Below are 19,665 nucleotides of genomic sequence, written 5' to 3' on the forward strand. Positions count from 1 at the left end.
AAGGGTCAGAGAGGCAACCTAAGTAAATGGAAGCTATGGGAAAGTAGAGAATGCATGCCCTATTCTCAAGTGGATAACCACTCTAATCGTTGTATGAGAAAGAGGTTGCAGTGTTGCTGAATCTTAAACTAAAAATGAGTTTTATGTAAAATATATATTTCTTTCAAATGTTAGACACTGACAGTTTTTCTAGAAACACAACATGAGCCAAATAAAATATAATATGTGTACTTGTTATTTATAGCTATTGGATGATCAACTTGCAAACTGATGTATTGTACAATTCCACATTTAAATATGACATATAAAAAATTTCAAAATGGTAATTTGAAAAGGTTGGAGAAATAAGGTGATGGAGCTTACTTTTTATTTAACAAGATATATAAACTTCAGTAAGATATTTAAACTAGTTAAAAGCATGACTTAAGAATTTGAGAGCTCTTCATTTACAATTTAATTCAAATACAACTTCTATCATATAGATATTAATTTTATGAAAGTATAATTTTTAAAGTATACACTAGAGTCAAAAGCAGTTAGTACTACCTCTAAAGGGGATGGAAGTGTTCTCACTATTGTAATGTTTTACCTCTTTGATGTCCGAAAATAGTATTACTATATTCAATTTCTTATGTCTAAAATATCCAGTAACTCATAACGTAAATAAGACTCTAAATCTAAGTGTAGGGCCGGGAAGATGGCTCAGCGAAATAAGCACTTCCCTGGCAAGCGCAAGGGCCTGAGTTCAATTCCCAGTTCTGAAAAGAAAAAAAAAAGAAAAGAAAGAAAGAATTTATCTGGGGCCGGGGAGATGGCTCAGTGGAATAAGTGCTTCCCTGGCAAGTGCAAGGGCCTGAGTTCAATCTCCAGTTCCAGGAAAAAAAAAAAAAATCTAAGTGTATTTTTTTCTTGATGTTGGTTTTGGCTGGTATCTAGGTGTTCCCCCCAAGACTCATACAGCCATATACGGGCTTTTGTGAGATGGCTGGATCTAGAATGTGTGATGCTGGGATTAATGGGGTAGCTGGGGTAGAATATAAGGGACATTAAAAAAAAATGACTGCTACTGTTGCTTGCTGTTACTTCCCTACTTTGCTTGTTCACTGCCTTCTGCCCACCATGAACTGTTTCCCCTCTGAGATGCCCCTCTGCCATATCATTCTGCCACAGAGCCAGCCAACTATGAAATGAAACGAAACCCCTACAAACTGTAAGCCAAATGAACCTTTTCTCTTTTAATTTTGGCAATGGGTATTTTGTCTCAGCAACAAGTGACTAACCATTTATTATAGTAATATTTATTCTGATTCCACAAACAAAAAAATGAATGTACTTTTTTTGAGTCTGAGTGTAATATTATATATAATTCTTAGCAACTGTGGGTTTTTTTGGGGGGTGAGGATGAGGGTGGTTGGTACCAGGGATTGAACTCAGGAACTTACGTTTGCCAGGCAGGCACTTATGCCACTGAACTATCTCCCCAGCCCAGCAACTGTTTTTTTTATGCACTTCCCAAGGATATGATAGATTAGAAACTAAACGAGGTCAAGTATACAAAGTCATAATTGAAGAACAAATACATTACAGAATTATGCTGTCCCACTACAATAAGTTGTATTCAGAATGGAATATATAAATGTAATTGGTAAGGGGTTTTATTCTGGCATTGCTACTAGTGTAATCCTGCAAGTTACTTAAACTTTTTAACTCCTTAGTCAGTGTAAGAGGAATAAGATACTACCTTATATATCCAAAGCACTCAGCATAAATAAAACATAAGTGTCCAATTAATATTATGTATAATTATTTAAGCCCAATTAAAATTATGTTCAATATTATCTGTCTCAGAAAGCAAGAAATGTACAGTGGTTTAAAAATCTGTATCAGAAAGGGCTTAATGTGAAAACAGCTTATATTTACTTACATGAAAAATAAAATACAGCAGCATTTCTTGAAATGCAACAAAAACGTGGCATAAATTTGTCAGTTTTAAACCTAATGTTTTCATGCTGTATATAAGCCCCACGAAGATAAATGGATAGAACCTCTTATTCACTCTTACATCCCCTAGCACTTAACACAGGGACTGGCACATAGCTGGTATTACATGCTGAATGCATTATTTTATGTATTTCTCATATCAATTCAACAAGATAAGTATAATTGCCCATGTCTAAAGGTAAAGATGCCGAAGTAAAATGTGGGTGAATATTTCTAAATGCTATAACTATTGACTCCTATCAGTACTATTTTAAATCAATAGGATTAACCATCAATATAGCAATACTGTCTAAAATTTTTTACCTATAATTTCAAATTTTCATTTTTAAGACATCAACTTCCATTATTCTAAAATAAGTCTCATCAAATATGCACATCAACTTAGGTAATGTATGAAATTTAATACTATAAAACATGCCCAAGGATCGGCAAGATAGCTCAACGGTCTAAAGTGCCCGCTTAGGCAAACTTAGGCAAGTGTGCCCCTACCCTCAGGGTAGGCTGAGTCAGCCACAAAAAAAAGACGCCCAAAACCACCTTTATTAATATCATCTGTTAACCAGGAATATATAGTTTTTACAAGTACTCAACTCCACTCACTAGTGCCCTTTGAATAACAGTCAAATGCTTTATCTAAATGTTGTTGGAATACTCTAGTTTCTCTTCAGATCATATAAATGTTTTGTCTTTTTTAAATGTTGTTGGGTATCTGCTTTCCAATGTACTATGTAAATTTCACCATACAATTTTTTAATTAAACACCTATGCAGTCACTCCTTCACTAGGTTTTATGACAACAGGGCACAAAAGCAAAGAACATAATTACCTCTTAGAAGAACTTTAAAATCTACTTAGAAAAAGTATAAACACAGTACATGAAACTGCTAGCAAACTGCTCCAAAGCAACATACAAATAGAGAAAGAACTAAAGATTATTAAGTACCCACTCTAAATTTGTCATATGTGGTAGGCATTTTCACACATATTATCTCAGTTCTTAAAACTTTGTGAAATTAGTATTGTCATCTTGATTTTGAAGAGGGAAAATAAAACTCAGAGTGGTTAAATGACTTCCTAAAATAAAGGACAAATTAGGATCTGATATCCAAGTCTGGTTGACTCCAAAGTCTTTTTTTTTTTTTTTTTCTTTTATAACTACACCATGTCACCTCACAAACACACAAGAAAAAATCACTGATTAGCAAATATTTTAATGAGATAATAAGGCTTATGCTGAGTCCAAAAATAAGTACACAACTGAAATTAGTAGTAACAAAAAGATTAAGGCCAAAAAATTTCTAAATTAAAAAAATCTATGGTTTTTTCTTTGGTTTATAATTATAGAACATAATGTCACAAAAATTTTATCTTTCTTTTTATTTCTTATTCCTTTGTATTTTATGTATAATTGACCACTCCTCCATAATCATTCCAATTATGAAGTCAGAAGAAAATTAATATTTCTTTGTTCAGCTGTTCAGTATGCTAAAGGATAGAAACATATCACCATGAGAGCCTGCAATGACCTTAGAGAATGATTTCTTCATTTTAGTGATGAAAAAAGGGAGAAATTCAGTAAGATGCTCAAGGTTATAAAAGTTAACTACTCTAAATTTAAAATACAGATCTTCGAATGTTCTATGACCCAGTGCTCTTTCTTTTTTCCTACTAAGTGCCAATAACAAGAAAGAAAAAGGTGTGGACTTATATAATGGTTCACTTGAAATTGTTTTAAAGTTTCTGATTTTATTTAAAAACTTATGTGAATTACATAGTCAGGGCCTAACGTACTTATCTTAATATCAAAACGTTTTAAATGGCACACTCTCAAGTAAAATTGCCACTTCAAAAAGTAATACATTTATTCCCATAGCTTAGAACCTGAGCCTTAAAACATCCATACTATCATCCAATTTGAATTTGAGAATGAGAAGCAAGGCACAAATTACAGCACTTTTTAAAAATACAATTTTACTTCTTTATTTATTCACTTTTTTCCAAATTAAGATTTTTTTTTAAAAGCAGGATACATCTACTCTTTCAAAATGTATGCTGTACTGGAAAAGGTACTGTGAAAGTTGCTACTTTAATTATAAAACTTTCAAGAAGTTCTACTAAGCTAAAATTAATAGATTAAATATAAAGTAACTGATGAATTCATTAAACAACCTGAATAGAATTTCTATTTCACAATACTTCATTAGACATCTGCTTTTAAAGAGGTCACTCAAAACTTTGTTTTAATAAATAAAAGTACAACCTATTTGCATTGGTTATAGTTCCATTTACTTTTAAACAGGTTAAGTAATCATTTTTCCTTTCTTAATATTTTCTCTTCTGCCCAGATACAAAGGAAGAAATCTTCTGTGGTTCCATTTCTTTTCTAGGATTTCTCTAACATCTCATATTCCAAAACATTCTATAAACTTTTCCTATTTTACAGGCTTTTAAAAATTCCCCAATACTATGGTGAATGAAGCACCCTGTTCAACTTATCTGTGTATCTATCATCAGCAAGAGAAAAAACAGATCTTATTCATCACTTCCCCCCCCCCAATAGCATAGAGCTGATTCTCCATTACAAATTCAGTTTGAAATTGGACAGTCATACTTTTGAATAGTTAAAACTATCACTATGTAGCAACTCATTATTTGTAAAGTCTCTGGGCAGTCATGATAGTATTATGCACACTGAACAGAAAGTAAAGCAGTGACACACACACTTCAGGAAACTGTGGCAAAACACTCAATCACAAGTTTAAATCCAGCCTGGGAAGCTCAGCAAGACCCTATCTCAAGATTTTATTTTATTTTGTTTTGGGATTTTTTGTTTGTTTCTTTGGGGTTTTTTTTGGCGGAACTGGGGACTGAACTCAGGCCCTTGCACTTGTCAAGGAAGCACTTATTCCACTGAGCCATCTCCTCAGCAAGATTTTAAAAAGTGATAATAATAAATAAAAACTTTTAAAATGGCTGGGATATACTTCAAAACAAAGACCATCGGTTCATGTCCCTGTACCAAAAAGAAAACTGATCACGAATTAATGTAACATTTTCCTATTTCGATTATATATTTGATTCTCTAATGCACTGCTTCCAATCAAAAATTCACTGACGAACAATCTCGTTTGAGAAATAGGCTTCTTGTAACAGTCATTTACACATGATCTTAGCCAAATGATTTAATTTAATCAATGAAACAGTAATATAGATCAATATTAAAAACTCAGGTCACAAAAAAGGTACATTTGGCCAAAACATACAGTTCACTTTGGTAGGATTTAGGTTTTGTTTACAACAGTGATTTACCTACATAATGACAATATTTATTCCCCAAAGATGTATTTCTGTACCCTTATCTATAAATATGCTTTTCAAAAAAAAAAAAAATACTGAAACTGGGGATGTAGTTTAGTGGTAGAGTACTTGCCTAGCATGAAGAAGAAGGCCATAGGTTTGAGTTTAACAAAGAAATAAAAACATTGGCACATAGTGTATAATACTATGTTTAAGGAATGAAGTAAAATAAATGCTTGAACAATTCCAGAGTTATAGGAATAACATCTCTTTGGCTTAGAACTTGTTTCTGAATACTTTGAATAACTGTTTATAAATGACTGAAATAGCTTGTAAACATAACTATAATACTTTTGTTCTAGTTTACAACTACCCTTTTATCTAACTTCTACTATCAGTCTTATATGTATTCCAGTATCTTTTTGATCTGAAATCTACAGTGAAAACAAAATATTACTAGTACAAAAGTATGATTTTTAAATTTTATTTTAAAGAGGAAAAAACCAAAACAAATAACAAGAACGAAAACAACCACAAAGCAACATAAAATAAAAATTGTACAAAGTTTCAAAACAACAGAAAATTAACAATGGTTGTCATATTACATATTGTTGTCATGCCTTTTCCTAAAAATTTGCATCTCTTTCTCATCCATGTCATGCTTAATGAAAATTTAGGTAATGTATTATCACCTTTACCTAAGTACCTGAGTACCAAACATTAGCCATGGCTAGATAATATATTAAATATCCCAGAAACAATATAATTCTATATCCTATATATGTATTCATTATTTTCCTTGTAATATTTCTGTGGAGCCTGAGACTGAGCTAATATATTGCCTTGAAACAGCTTCTTTCAAAAAGAAAAGTAGGTGAAAAGAAACATAATCATAATATAGTCAGCCTAATACTTCTTAAAACAATCAGTATAATTACTACTGAAGCTCTTTTAAAAATTCTACATCTATGCTATATCTTGTCTCTAATTTTGAAGCAAGATACTTGTTTCACAATAATCATTATCTCTAATCTCCATTATAAATAGTAGTATCATTAAAGAACATTAAAAACAGAAATACTAAACACTCAACCTAAGTTACCAAAGACCATCTGACCTTCAATTATGGCAAACCAACATAAAAGTTACTAATAAAGATATAGTTCTTAAAGACAGACAATATCTTTAACATAAAATGTGTCCATGTACAACTATTTTCATGTACATGCCTGTTATCATTTTTCTAACAAAAATTAGATAACTAAATATTCCTGTTACGTACTATCATACTGATTTCTAAGTACTAAATGATCCATAACAGGCCTCCCCCTAAAAAAAAAAGCCTTTACTAAATTCTCGGTCACTTTTTAAAAAATCTAACCATTTAGTTTATATGATGAGACATTTCAGTAGATGGGGTACTATATTTGTCATATTCATCTCTGAAATAAAGATTAAAAACTCTAGATAAAAGTTTCACAATACAAATATCTTTCAACAGGTAATAAAACATATCACAGTTAACTAAGAATTTTAGAAAGGACAATACAATTTCATCAAAATATTATCAAACACATTAAAAAATGGGGAGGGGGTAAACTATCTTCTGCCACTTTTGTAAAACAGATTTAGGTTAAAAGCCTTTAAATGACTATGGTGAAAATTGCAAGGAGACTTTATAAAATAAATTCTCTGCCTTTTAGAAAGTCACAAATTATAATTTGTAAAAATCATGATTTTAAGTGTGGCCTCAATTTTATTAAGTATGAAATCATAATAGTTAAGCTCAATAAAAAATAATTTAACATAGTAATTTACTGTGTTCTAACTTACTCTGGACAATTTATGATATAATTTCACATAATTATAACACTTAAAGTTCTATAACACACAAAATTATAAAAGCCTAGCTCCATTTTTGTAGTTTTTCCCCCCCCAAAAAATCACATGCAATGTCAAGACCACAGAAATTATGCTGCTTACAATAAAATCCTATTCACAAACTGATAGTGCTTTCTTCTGATTTTTCTCCATGCTTTTAAGCTCTATCATAATGGATACTACACTTTGTCTTTCGAGAAAGTCTTAAAAGAATTACTTCTGACTTCAAATATCCATTTCATAATCAAATTTGATTGCCCTCTGTTACCATTTGTTCCAAATGTACAACTTCTTTTTCATTCCTTCATCTGTATCCTTATTCTGAGTCCCAGACTTTTCCCTCTGAACTATTGTACCTCATACTTATAAGATAGCTTTTTAAAACTGTCTTTAATTCTGTCAAAGTTGTCTTCCTTTCTTGACATAATGCCACCTACCTCTTTCACCTGGGCTTTTCAAGGCCTTTACATGGTATTTTTTTTCTTCTGTGGAGCCTCATCCTCAGCTACATATTTATGAGGTTACCACTGACTTTCAACTCACCTTAAAAATGCCAGTTTCTTTTTCACTCTGACAAGTATACTGAATTCTCCAGGTAATCACACTTCCTGCTAACCCATCCAAATACGAAACTTATTTTGTATTTAGACCACAAATACATAGGTTACATGTTTAGAAAAATTTTAGACAGTAATTATGCATATGGTTTCAATTCATTGCTCATCAGTGTAATACCTTCTAAAGTGTACTTACACCAGCTACAGGCTATATAGTAAAAAGCACACTATCCAAGAACTAGTTTGTCACTTGATCAACGTAAGATACTTAAGCAAAAATATAAGAGAAAGCTTATATTTAAAAACATTCTTTTAAAAACTGTCTAGTTTAACTTTTAAATATCTACAGACTTTCACTTTTGTGCAGAGTGACATATCTTGGTTTCCACTAGACATCACTTTGATTCCTCTACTAATCTTCAAAGCATGGCTAGAATTTACAGTGCAAGGTGAAAGTTGGTATAGGGTATATACTTTCACATCCCATGATCAGATTCTTTGAAAATCACCAGTGTCTATTTTAAGACTTCTGAGGTACAATGAACCCTCACATAAGGAAATAGTTTCAACAGTAAAAGAGAATAATGTGTCTTCTGATTTGGGAGAGGAGTTACCTTGCCCAAATGGTTTAGACAAGTTTCTCTATACCAAGGATTTTCTACTAGCAAAATTCAGTAATTTGCCGGTAATGTCATGGATTGCAAAGTCGCCTAGGAAGAGAAATCCCTTTACTTAAAATTGAGTAAAAGAGGCAATGGGAATCATCTCTTCATAAAACCTAAATTAAGCATTGCACTCTGTATCTTCCCGCGGTCTCAGGGATTTTCTTTCTACCTAATAAAAGCAAGTCTCATTCAATTTAGTCCCTTCTCGAGCACCGTCTCAACCTGTCAGAATCTGACAGGGAAAGAAAAAAAAAAAAAAAAAAGATGTGGGGGAGACACTAGGATTCCCATCCACATTGCTTCTTTTTTTCGAAATCACATCAGAGACTTGGATTTCCTTCACTCTAAACTAAGCCCTCAGATTCCAAATATAGTTCTTTAACCCCCGCCTTGCCACTCCATTGCACATAAACCTTGCCAACTACAGAGCCACAGCAGAAACCCCTACAAATGGGCTGGCTATTCGTCTTGGAAGTCATGCCCTGCAGCAACTGCCTGTCGCCAAACTGAGGGATTTTTCCCAAATACAACGCAGCGGGATCAGACATGCAGAGCACACACGACTTCCGCGAGGGAGGGAAACGCGACCAAAGAAAAGTACGCTGGGCACCAGCCTAGGGACTGTCCACCTGGGGGTGGGGGTGGGGGTGGGGTGGGGTGGGGGTTCCCAGCAGGGAGGGGAGGCAGGAGCCAGAGTGGGGAAATCCTTCCTCTCGGAAGGAAAACGGCAGGAGGACCCGGGCCGCAGGCGGCACTCTGTCCCCACTAAGAAGAGGAGCGGCGAGTACAGGGCCTTTTTGCTCAGGAAAGAGGAATGCAGACTTTCTGAGGTCCGGGCAAGAGACGCTGTCCCCAGTCCCCGGAGGAGCGAGCAGTGTCCCGCGGGCAGCTGAAGGATCCCCGAGCGGCGAGGGCAGCCCGAAGCGGAGCAGAGTTCCGCCTGCCGAAGCCCCAAGTCGGAGCCGGCCCGGGCCGGGCGAGCACCGGCACAGGTGGGGAGCCGGGGCCGCGGGCGGGGGAGGGGGCGGAGGTGGGGACGGGGATCCCCCCGCGCTAGGCAGCACCGGCCCGCGAGAGCCGCGCGTTCCGGACTGCGGAGCCGGGATCCCGCCGCCCGCACCGACAGCGCGGAGCCCCGCAGCGCCCGCCGCACCTGCCCCTCGGTCCCCGGGGGCTAGGGACTTCGGCTGCGGGGGCGCTGAGGCCTGACACTCCCGGGGCCGGCCCCAGCTTCCGGGGGAACACGCGGGAACACCCCAACCTCAGCGGCTCTCGGCGGTTGTAAAACGCACCCCCTGTCCCTCCTCAGCCTTCCCCGTGCCCGAGGCCGCAGAGAGGGGCCACCCCGGGCGCAAAGCCTCGGGCAAGTCGAGGACAGCGGCCGCGGCGGCCCGGGACCTCCTCCGCCGGTTACCTGTGAGGACTCCGACGCGGATCTGATGGTCGTGGTTAGTGAGGATCATTCCCTCGGTCGCCATGTTTCCCAGCGCAGTCACCGCACTGACAGGAGCCGGGAGAAGCCGGAGCCCGGAGCGCGCGGGCCGGGAGCGCGCTCGGCTCGGGAAGCGCGAGGGGACTGGGGGTGGGGGGGAGCGCTCCCGGGCTGCGGGGAGGGGGGCGACGGGAGCGCGCGAGGCCGCGGAGGGGGCGGAGCCGGGCTTGCGGTTCCAAGTCGGCTGCGAAGAGCTGAGCGCTGGCTGGGGCGCTCGGTGGCCGCCCGAGGAAAGCGCGGAGGCGGCGAAGTAAGGTTAGAGGCGCCGAGTGGCTTCTGCAGAGCGCGAGACCCAAGACGCCCGGCTCGACGGCGAGACTGAGGGAAAACAGATCACACGCGGGGAGATTGTGGAGGCGGGCGCGGGACAGGGACAGGGGCGGAGCTACACCGCGAGGCCTGTGACTCAAAGAGTGAGGGGAGGAGTGAGCCCCGGCTCCGCGTGCTGGGAGCTGGAAGGCGCCGAGCCACCCGAGGAGGCCCGGGGGCCGGCCCTGGGCGCGCGGGTAGCGCGGGATTGGCTGAGGGAGCGCGGCGCGGGTGCGCGCGAGGCACGAAAGCCGGCGCGGCCAGGCCCCAGACAGAAGCAATCCCCCGCCGAGACTGTACTTCGGCCGTTCTTCCCCGCGGCGGAGCCACTCCGAAGAGCAACCTCGGGGGGAGCGAGGCCGACTCAAGGTGTGGGCTCTGGGAGCCGCCAGGAACCCCAGGGAAGGCGCGGGGAACCTCGAGGCGGCTTAGAAAGCAGCGTGGATGGCGGAACGGAGTTTGCAGTGACCACCCGCCGTAGGCGAAGAGGATACCGCCCTCCGTCCCGCCTCCCGCAGCTTCCTCGGTCGGCGCGCCCCGGGGAGGATTTCTCGCTTTAAGACCGCGTCTACCCGACGAGCCCGCGAGGAAAGCCGAGGGTCCAGAGCAGGGCGTCGGAAGGGGACAAAGCCGGCTTCTCTCCGCTGGCTCCGCACGGTTTGGGGCCTTAAGCGGCTTCTCCGTGACTGCTGCGTGTAGATGAAACACATCCATCTACTCAGAATAAGAAGGACACGCGTCTCCCCTGAAAAAAACCGTTGGAACAACAGCTTTCAAGTTTTATTTCAGATGTTTCTGGCATCAGAGATTACCGGGAAAGTATCTGTCTCTGCTATTTATTTCCATGTGCCTTTCATCTTATTAATCACCTGTGGCTATTTCATGTAGGTTTCTTAGTTATCTTTTTCCTGTCTTTTCTACTTGTGAAATATATCTATATATCTGTACATAGATATATTTATATGTTCTCAGTCATGGTTAAAATCTGGGGGCATAAAAATAAAAAAGCAAAGTACAGTATCAAAAAATAGACATCAGCATTTGCACACAGTTAAGATTTCATCATTTTGCTTCAACTAAAACTTTGATAGTTACGAGTTTTGTATTGTTTGAGTAAAATTACTGAGTAAAATTACTCAGCCGATTCACTGAAGAATCGCATGGTTGTGTATTTAAATGGAGTTGAAATGGGATAAGGTAAATTAGTGATTTTTCTTTTTTAGGACAGGTATTGCTGATATATTTGACAGTGGATTAAAAATTTAAAAAGGGAACCGCCCGCCTGCCCCCCCCCCTCTCTCAGCACAGGAGCTTTCTTTTTCTCAATAAATATATTCTGCTCATAAAAAAAAAAAATTAAACCAGATTCTCAGTTTGCTATAATTATCTCCATAGATCCTGGTGACCAGCAGAGATTTAACTGCTTTCAAGTGAGGGACATAATTGGGAAAGTATAGCCTAAAGAATAATTTCATTTATCTGTAAAGATGAAGAGTAAGTTGTTGTTTAGTCATTGATACTATCCACTCAGGTTTTAAATAATTAGAAAATATCTTCAACTTTTAGAGATTCTAAACCCGCTGAATAGCAAGTTCTGTACTTAAACAGATTTGGGCCTTTTCCTTCATCCTTTAAGGTGGTGGCTAAATTTCCTGTAAGTGAAAGTGTGCACTAAATAAGCACCGGTTTAACTTAGAATATTCTAAGGTTATTCATGGGAAAGGAAATAACACTCATTTCATAAATCAGTTTAAGGGCGAGATTTTCTGAATCTGTAAAAGTAGTAATGGAAAGGGCCGGCAAGCAGGTGTAGGGGCCTGAGGTGCCATCCCCAGGCCTGCCCTGTCAGTCCCGCCCCCAGGGCTTGCTGAGATGGCAATCGAGACTGGGCGTGGTAGCACATGCCTGTAATCCCAGCTCGGGAGGCTATACACAGGCGGATCACTAGGAGTCCGATCTAGTAGTGAGGCCCTGAACACCCTGTAGACCCTTCCCTAAAATAAAAATAAAAATAAATTAAAAATTTAAAAAGTAGTAATGGAAAAGTTAACATTTAATTCGAAGAACTTGAATTTAAGCCTAATTTACATCAAACTTTGTTAATGTGTTTTACCAAGTTTTGAATTAAAATGGTTGAAAATAATAGACAAATACAACAGATGTTGGCCTTCCAGTAATTTTCTCAAATGCATTCATCTCTGAAGTTTAGCAGTCTTTAACAAAATTTTACACAGGAAAAACTCTGACCTTATTGTTTAATATGACCTTTTCTTTTCACTGCTAAAGGGAGTAGCTCTATTGTCTACAGTTTTTCCCTTCTTGGTTTCATTTACCCCTGCAATGAATGTCCAAAAATATGCATTGGAAAATTCCAGAAATAAACTATTCATAAACTTTTAAGTTGCATGTCATTCTGTATGACAACCCAGATAGTCCCTACTCGGTGGTGTATGTGCTACCTACCCACTGGTCAGTCAGCAGCCTGTCCGATATCAGACTGTCTCCATTTTATTGAACAATGACTTCAAAACAAAAAACTAGTGATGCTGAATACTCCAAAAAGAAACTGTAAAGTGCTTGTTTTAAGGGAAAAGGGGAATGTGCTTGTCTTAAAGTTAAAAAAAATAAATAAAAGACCCACCTTATATTGAGATTGCTAAGAGCTATGGTAGGGACAAATAAAAAAACATTTTCCAAGCATCCATAAGGGTCTTGAAATCATAAAGGAGTATTACAGAATGAACATTTGTACTATTACATTGGAAAATTTTTTTAAAGTTCATCCCAGAATCAAGTGTTAAATTGTTTGGAAGGAGAGTAACATTTCCAAATACAACAAATGTTTCAGGAAATAAGGGACTGAGAGAGCAGTCCAGAAGTGAAGAAGTTGAGTTAGAGATGTCAAAGGATTATTTTTGTTAAGGTTAATTAAAGAATTTACATTAAATATATGACAACATGGAAGAGTTTTATTGTAGAAATTAAGTTTTTTCTAGGAGTGATGTTTTATACTAAGCCCTCAATTCTCAGGTTTCCTTTGGTTAATCAGAATTCTAGTGTATATAGAGAAGACAAAATCTTAGTGGGCTTTTCTGGAGTCAGAAAATATTTCTTTATGCCAGTAAAAATTAAGGAGTAGACTATACTTTCTCTAAGACTTATTCTACTATTTCCTCTCTCCTGTTTGGCTAATGTCTACAACTAAAATTGAGTGTATTAAATGGTCCAAACAGCTTTTGAATATACAGTAAGTCGCTGACTTATGAAAGAGTTGTGTTCTAGGAGAGATTTTGTAAGTTGGAGTCCTTTGTAAGTCTGGCAAAGTGAGTCTTACACACCTTTGACAAAAATGTACAATATAAAGCATAAAAAATCTTTGCATCATCCATGATCTTTTCATTGCTCTTTAGAATTGTGCCAATGGGTGAATGATTCATGTTATAAGAATAAGTGGTGTCTACCATCTTTTCACTCCATCCAGCCTCTCAGTTATTTTCACTTGTTTCCATGGTATTGCTTTGTGCTTCCTAGCATTCCCCTCCACATCATCACTGCTGTGATTGAGCACCATACCACTGTACACTCTGGAAGTGTACAGTTTTGGTTTCATTAATCTTTTGTGTATTTTCATTGCCTATTTCATTTATTTATGCTCTTTATTACTTTTACTAATTTTGAGTTATGTTCTTGTTTTTCTACTTCTTAAGTTTAACATTGTTTGCTATATTCATTCACTTCTAATATAGGCAATTATGTCTGTGAATTTCCCTGAGAAGTACTACTGTATCTTGTATGCTTAGGTATGTTGTATTTCCGTTTTTGTCTCAAAATTTTTTGAAATTTGTTTTTTAATTTGTTTTTGACCCATTGGTTGTTCAAGGGCATGTTTGGTTTTTCCTTTTTTATTAGTGCATATTATACAAAATAATGGGTTTCATTGCAACATTTTCATACATGCATATAACATACTTTGAGCAGGTTGTTCTTCCAGTGCCCAACCCTTTCTCTTTCTACTCATTCTCCCTAATTCCCTTTCTTTTCTCTGATACTCTCTCTACTGTCATGTCTTCTCCCTAGATTTCAATATGAAAGAAAAAATTAATTATTGTCTTTCTGAATCTGGTTTATTTTGTTTAACATGATTTCTGGTTCTGTCCATTTTCCTGCAAATGACATGATTTCTTTCTTTATAGCTTAATAATACGCTGTCATCTGAGCTGCCTAGTAAGATCTTGTACCAAATAAATAAATGATTTTTAAAAATTATATATATATATATATGTACTGTTTTATTTATCCATTAATCATATAATTGACACCTAGACTGACTCTATAGGCTATGATGAATAGTGCTACACAGATATTTGTAGTATGTGTACTTTGATTCTTTCCAGTATATACCAAGCAGTTGAACCCCTGGATCATATGGTAGTTCTAGTTTCATTTTTGAAGAACTTTCATGCTTATTTTTATACTGGCTGTAGTAATTTACATTCTCACCAATAGTGTATAAATACTACTTTTTGCATGCATCATCAGTATGTATGATTTTTTGTATGTTTTTGTAATAATGATAACTATTCTAACTACAGTGTGATAGATGACAACACAGTTTCAGTTTGTATTTCCCTGGTGGCTAAATATGGCTGATTTTTTTTTCATATAGCTACTTGTTATTTTATATGTCTTTTCAGAAGTGTATTTTCAGTTTGTTCATTTATTAATTGGATTTTTTATATGTTCATTTTGTATTCTGTTACTTTCATGAATTTTGTTCATCTGTTTGATGATTTTTGTAGAGATTTTTTTTTTTTTTTGTATAGAATGCAAGCAGGGATAGTTTGACTTCCTCCTTTCCTATATGTGTTCCTTTTATTTCTTTCTCTTGCCTGATTGCTGTGGCTGAAGTTTTAATACTATGCCAAATTAGAGTGATAAGAGTGGCATCTTCTTATTAAGTATAGAGGAATGCTTTCAGCTCTTCCCCTTAGTGTGACACTGGCTTTATTATATTAAAGTATAATCCTTCAATACTCCGTTCTTTCAGGGTTTTTATCATGGGACATTGAAATTTTTATCAAGGGCTTCTTCTATATCTATTGAAATGATCATATTATTTGTATCCTTGATTTTATTTAGTATATTACCTCCATTTGCAAATGTAGAGCCAATCTTGCTTCTCTGGAATGAAGGCAACTTGCAAGGGTTTGTTCATTTACTGTGATTTTTTGCTTTATATTTGTTTCTTTGTGTTTGTAGTGTTAGAGATTGAAACCAGGGCCTTCATAATGAGCTGCTTTCCCAGTATACCTACCTATCCCTTTTTTATTTTTTGTTTGGAAACAGGGTTGCACTAAACTGCTAACTTGCCCAGGGTGAGCCTGAGCTTGCAGTCCTCCTGTTTCTGCCTCCCAGACTGCTGGAGTTACTGCCATCAGCCATGAAGCCCAGCCTGATTTGCAACTATTTTATTGTATATTTATAGGTCTATGTTAGATATGGACCTCTGTTTTTCTTTTTTTAAGTCCTGATCAGGCTTTGGTAGCCAGATAATACTGGCCTTGTAGAATGAGTTTGGAAGTGTTCCTAACCTATGCTGTTGAGACGAATGGGTACTTTGTAGGCATAGTGTAGTATGTTTCATAAATATGTTTGATTCATTTGGTTTGGAGTGATATTTAAAATCTGATATTTGGTTGGTTGGTTGGATTTGTTTGTTTTGAGACAGGGTCTCACTATGTAGTTCAAGCTGACCTTGAACTCACTACTCTATGTGACCTTCACCTCATGGTGAGCCTCCCAAGTGATGGGGTTACAGACACGCACCAGAGTGCCTGAGTCTTGTTAATTTTTTATTTGGCTAATGCTGAGTAGGCTGTTGAAATCACTTTTATTGTATTGCAGTCTGTCTTTCCCTTTAGATTTAATAATTGTTTTATATGTTGAAGTGCCCCATTGTTAAGTACATATTTTAAATTGTTATATTCTTATGTTGAATTGACCCCTTTGTCATGGAATGTTCTTTGTACTTCTCAATGTTTTTTGGCTTAAATTCTGTTTTAACTGATGTAAGCATACTATTTTGCTCTTTTAAAAGTTTCTATTTGTAAGAGATACCATTTTCTATTCCTTTATTTTCATTGTATCTCCATGTCCTTATAGATGAAATTTGTTACTTGTCAACAGAATGTGTGTCTTGTGTTTTTATCCATTCAGCCATTTTCTATCTTTTAATTGGAGAACTTCTATTTATATGAACTGTTTTAGTGATAAAGACTCAGACCTATCATTTGGCTGTATTGTAATTGTTCTACAGATCCTTTCTTTCTCTTATTGTTTTCCTTTATGGTTTGGTGTTGATAAGTTTTGATTTCTCTTTTTCCCTTTCTAGATCTGCCGTGTGTGTGTGTGTGTGTGTGTGTGTGTGTGTATGCTTTCTCTGGAGATTACCTTAAAAATATACTTGGGCTAGTAATGTAGCTCAGTGGTAAGCTACATATGACCACTGAGCCTAGCATACATATGACTTTGGGTTTAATACTCTGTAACATGCATGCATGCACATACACACACACACGTCATAAAGTTACTAGAGATAATTTTAAGCTAATAACTTTCATCACATACAAATACTCTAGATGGCCTGCACATATAATTTACTGGTTTTTTGCCTTAATTTAGATCTATTTATATCATGTCCTTCAGTATCACTGACTTTTAACTTTCATACTGGAGATTTCCAAGTTATAATTCCTCCATTATATAGTAATGTAGCTTTCTGAATTTATGAGTTTATTTTCTCAACTCAGAGAACCTCTGAGTTGAATGTATATGGAATTCTTGGGAGTTTTATGGATAAAAAAGTTCTATCCTTTTTCCATCAAATAAGTTTTCTGTGACTTTCTCTTTCCCTGAAACTTTCACAAGGTGAATATTTGTTTGGTTAATTTTATTCCAGGGCCGGGGAGATAGCTCAGTGAAATAAGCGCTTCCCTGGCAAGCACAGGGCCCTGAGTTCAATCCCCAGTTCCACCAAAAAATTTAAAAAAAAATTGTATTCCATAAGTCTTGTATGCTTTATTTACTCTTACTCATTCTTTTCTATTTTTTCTTCTGACTGGATTATTTCAGAAGACCAAGAAATTGATTTAGTTTGCTATTAAAGCTTTCAATTATGTTTCCACTTTAATTATCAAGTTCTTCATTTCTAAGATTTCTACTTGGCTCTAATTTTCTATTTGTATTAGTATATGTTTGCGGTACATCATGATTACATTCATGATGGGGAGTTGGTTCATGTACATAACACAACTTGATTCTTTTTCTTAACTTTTTTCTGCCTGACTTCTTCCTCTATATCATTTTTTAAAATCTCTGTTGAATTTCTTGTTCAGGTCATAATTGTTTTTCAGATTTAATTGATTTATTTATCTGTAGTATCTCTAAGTTTCCTTATAATCTTTATTTTTGAATATTTTTAGGAAATTCATAAATTTCCATTTTGGGGGGTTAATTACTTAAGAATTATTGTGGTTTTAGAGGGCTGGGGATTTGGCTCAGCAGCAGAATGCTTGCCTAGGAAGCTGAAGGCCTGAGTTCAGTCCTTGGCACCAAAAACAAAAAAACCCAAAAATTAAAAAAAAAAAAAATTATTGTGGTTTTGGGATTGTGTCACATTACCTTGCTTTTTCATCTTTCTTGTGACCCTTGTTGATGACTATACTGGTGAGATGATTATCTCTTGCAGTTTTATAGATTGACTTTCATAAAGAAAGAGCATCTCTAGATGTATCTTAAGATATTATTTGCATAGGATACATTGGCTTTTTTCAGGTACAGTTTTATACTCTGTGCAGTTTTCTTGCTGTAACCAACAGCAAGTTGCCTTATAAAGCCCTTGGTGGTGTACGTTGTAGAAGTTTGTGAGACTGGTCTACTAGTTTTGGATGGGGCTTCCCTGAAGTAGTCCATCTGGCTGGTGGGAAAATCCATCTGGGCTCACCCCTCTCTGTTGAGATGGATCACCTGTTCCTTTATAGGGTCAGGGTACTATGGGATCAGTACCAGGCACTGGACCTATATTCTAATAAGCCAAGGTTGGGACATTGTAGTCTTTGGGTCGGGAAGATGGAACACATCCTAAGCACTTTTTTTTCCAGGGGCTAGGGAGTGATATTAGCTGGAGAATGGTGTTTTATTGTGTATGTATAAACACAGAGTAATAGAAACAGAGCCAGTGGCTGATGGCTTCCAGAGCGAAAAATTCCACAAGTGCCTTTAGTCTTAAGATGGTGCCCTAGACCTACAACGTGAGTTTTGTGGAGGGGGGATATTTGAGGGAGAAAGAAGAGCAACAAGATCTCCTCTGTGGTAGTGTAGCAATGTGTGCTCCAGGCATCTCACAACACTGGGTTCAGGACCCATTAGGATGATAAAGTTCCCCAACACCATAAACAATAGCTACACATGGTATTGATGGGGGCTCTCTGGGCTTCTGCTTACCTTTTCTCTCTAGGAAAAATGTCATCTTATTCTAAGCTAATCTTTACTAGAAAGACAGTATGGCATTTCATTCTATTCCCTGTGGGCCATCCTTAGTCTTCCTGTTCTATTTTGTTTCTGCCACTACTCTGCTGTATGCCAGTCCACTACCTCAGCAACTGTGACCCAAATGTAGTTGTTTATTGTTTTGTTCTTTTTTGTGGATCAAATTGGTGTTAGACACCTCTAGTCATCCACCTTGCTTATTGTAGTCAGAGTTTGCAAAGGAATAGATTTGATACAGGACATGTAATTTATAGGATTATTTTATAATATTCACACAAAAAGTCAAATGTAATCAAGTGCAGATGATCTGTCCACATACTAGAGACTCAGTGTATCCAGCTAAGGGCCTGGATCCCATAGCAATATCCAGCATGAGTCCTACTGAAGACCTAGAGCCCATGGTACTATTCTCCACAAGTCTAGCTGGAGGCCTAGAGTCCACAACAATGTCTCATGCAAGTCTGTATCAAGAATATACACTGGGGAGGCTCAAAGTTCAATACAGGAAGCTAGAAAGTCTATACTAGTGGGATGAACAATCTAAGCCTCCAGTCTGAAGAAACTGCACTGGAACCATGAAGTCATCATGCTCAAGGTAAGGACCAGAGCTCTCCTGGAAAGAACTGCAGCCATCCTCAGCAACAGCAAGGACCTCAGCTCTTCCAACAATGAGAGCAACTGAGTTCATATCAAGAAAAGCTGCTCCAGGAGAATCAACAGCACGCCATCTTTTCCTCCAGTTCTTTTATGCTGTTGGCAGCAATCTCCAGGTGGGCCTTCCATACCCAACACCATGCTGATTCAGTTCAGCTTGGTTTTACAGATTAACCAGTAGTTAATCTCCCACATGGTTGATGTTCTATTGCTATTTCTATTTGATTTCTTTAAAAGGTTCCATCTACAATGCCTTCAAAAT

General features: G+C 37.6%; 1 protein-coding gene across 1 annotated transcript in view; it reads right to left on the reverse strand.

Moving 5' to 3' along the window:
• The window catches only part of Gphn (gephyrin), an 837,950-nt gene extending 827,972 nt beyond the window's left edge, over positions 1-9,978 (reverse strand). The window contains exon 1 of the mRNA XM_023701464.1: positions 9,816-9,978. Coding sequence (XP_023557232.1) covers positions 9,816-9,879 — 64 coding nt within the window. The 5' untranslated portion in view covers positions 9,880-9,978. The remainder of the gene's footprint in view (positions 1-9,815) is intronic.
• Positions 9,979-19,665: the final 9,687 nt, after the last annotated feature.

The sequence above is a fragment of the Octodon degus genome, unplaced genomic scaffold, assembly GCF_000260255.1.
Source record: "Octodon degus isolate 3935 unplaced genomic scaffold, OctDeg1.0 scaffold00007, whole genome shotgun sequence".
Lineage (NCBI taxonomy): Eukaryota > Metazoa > Chordata > Mammalia > Rodentia > Octodontidae > Octodon > Octodon degus.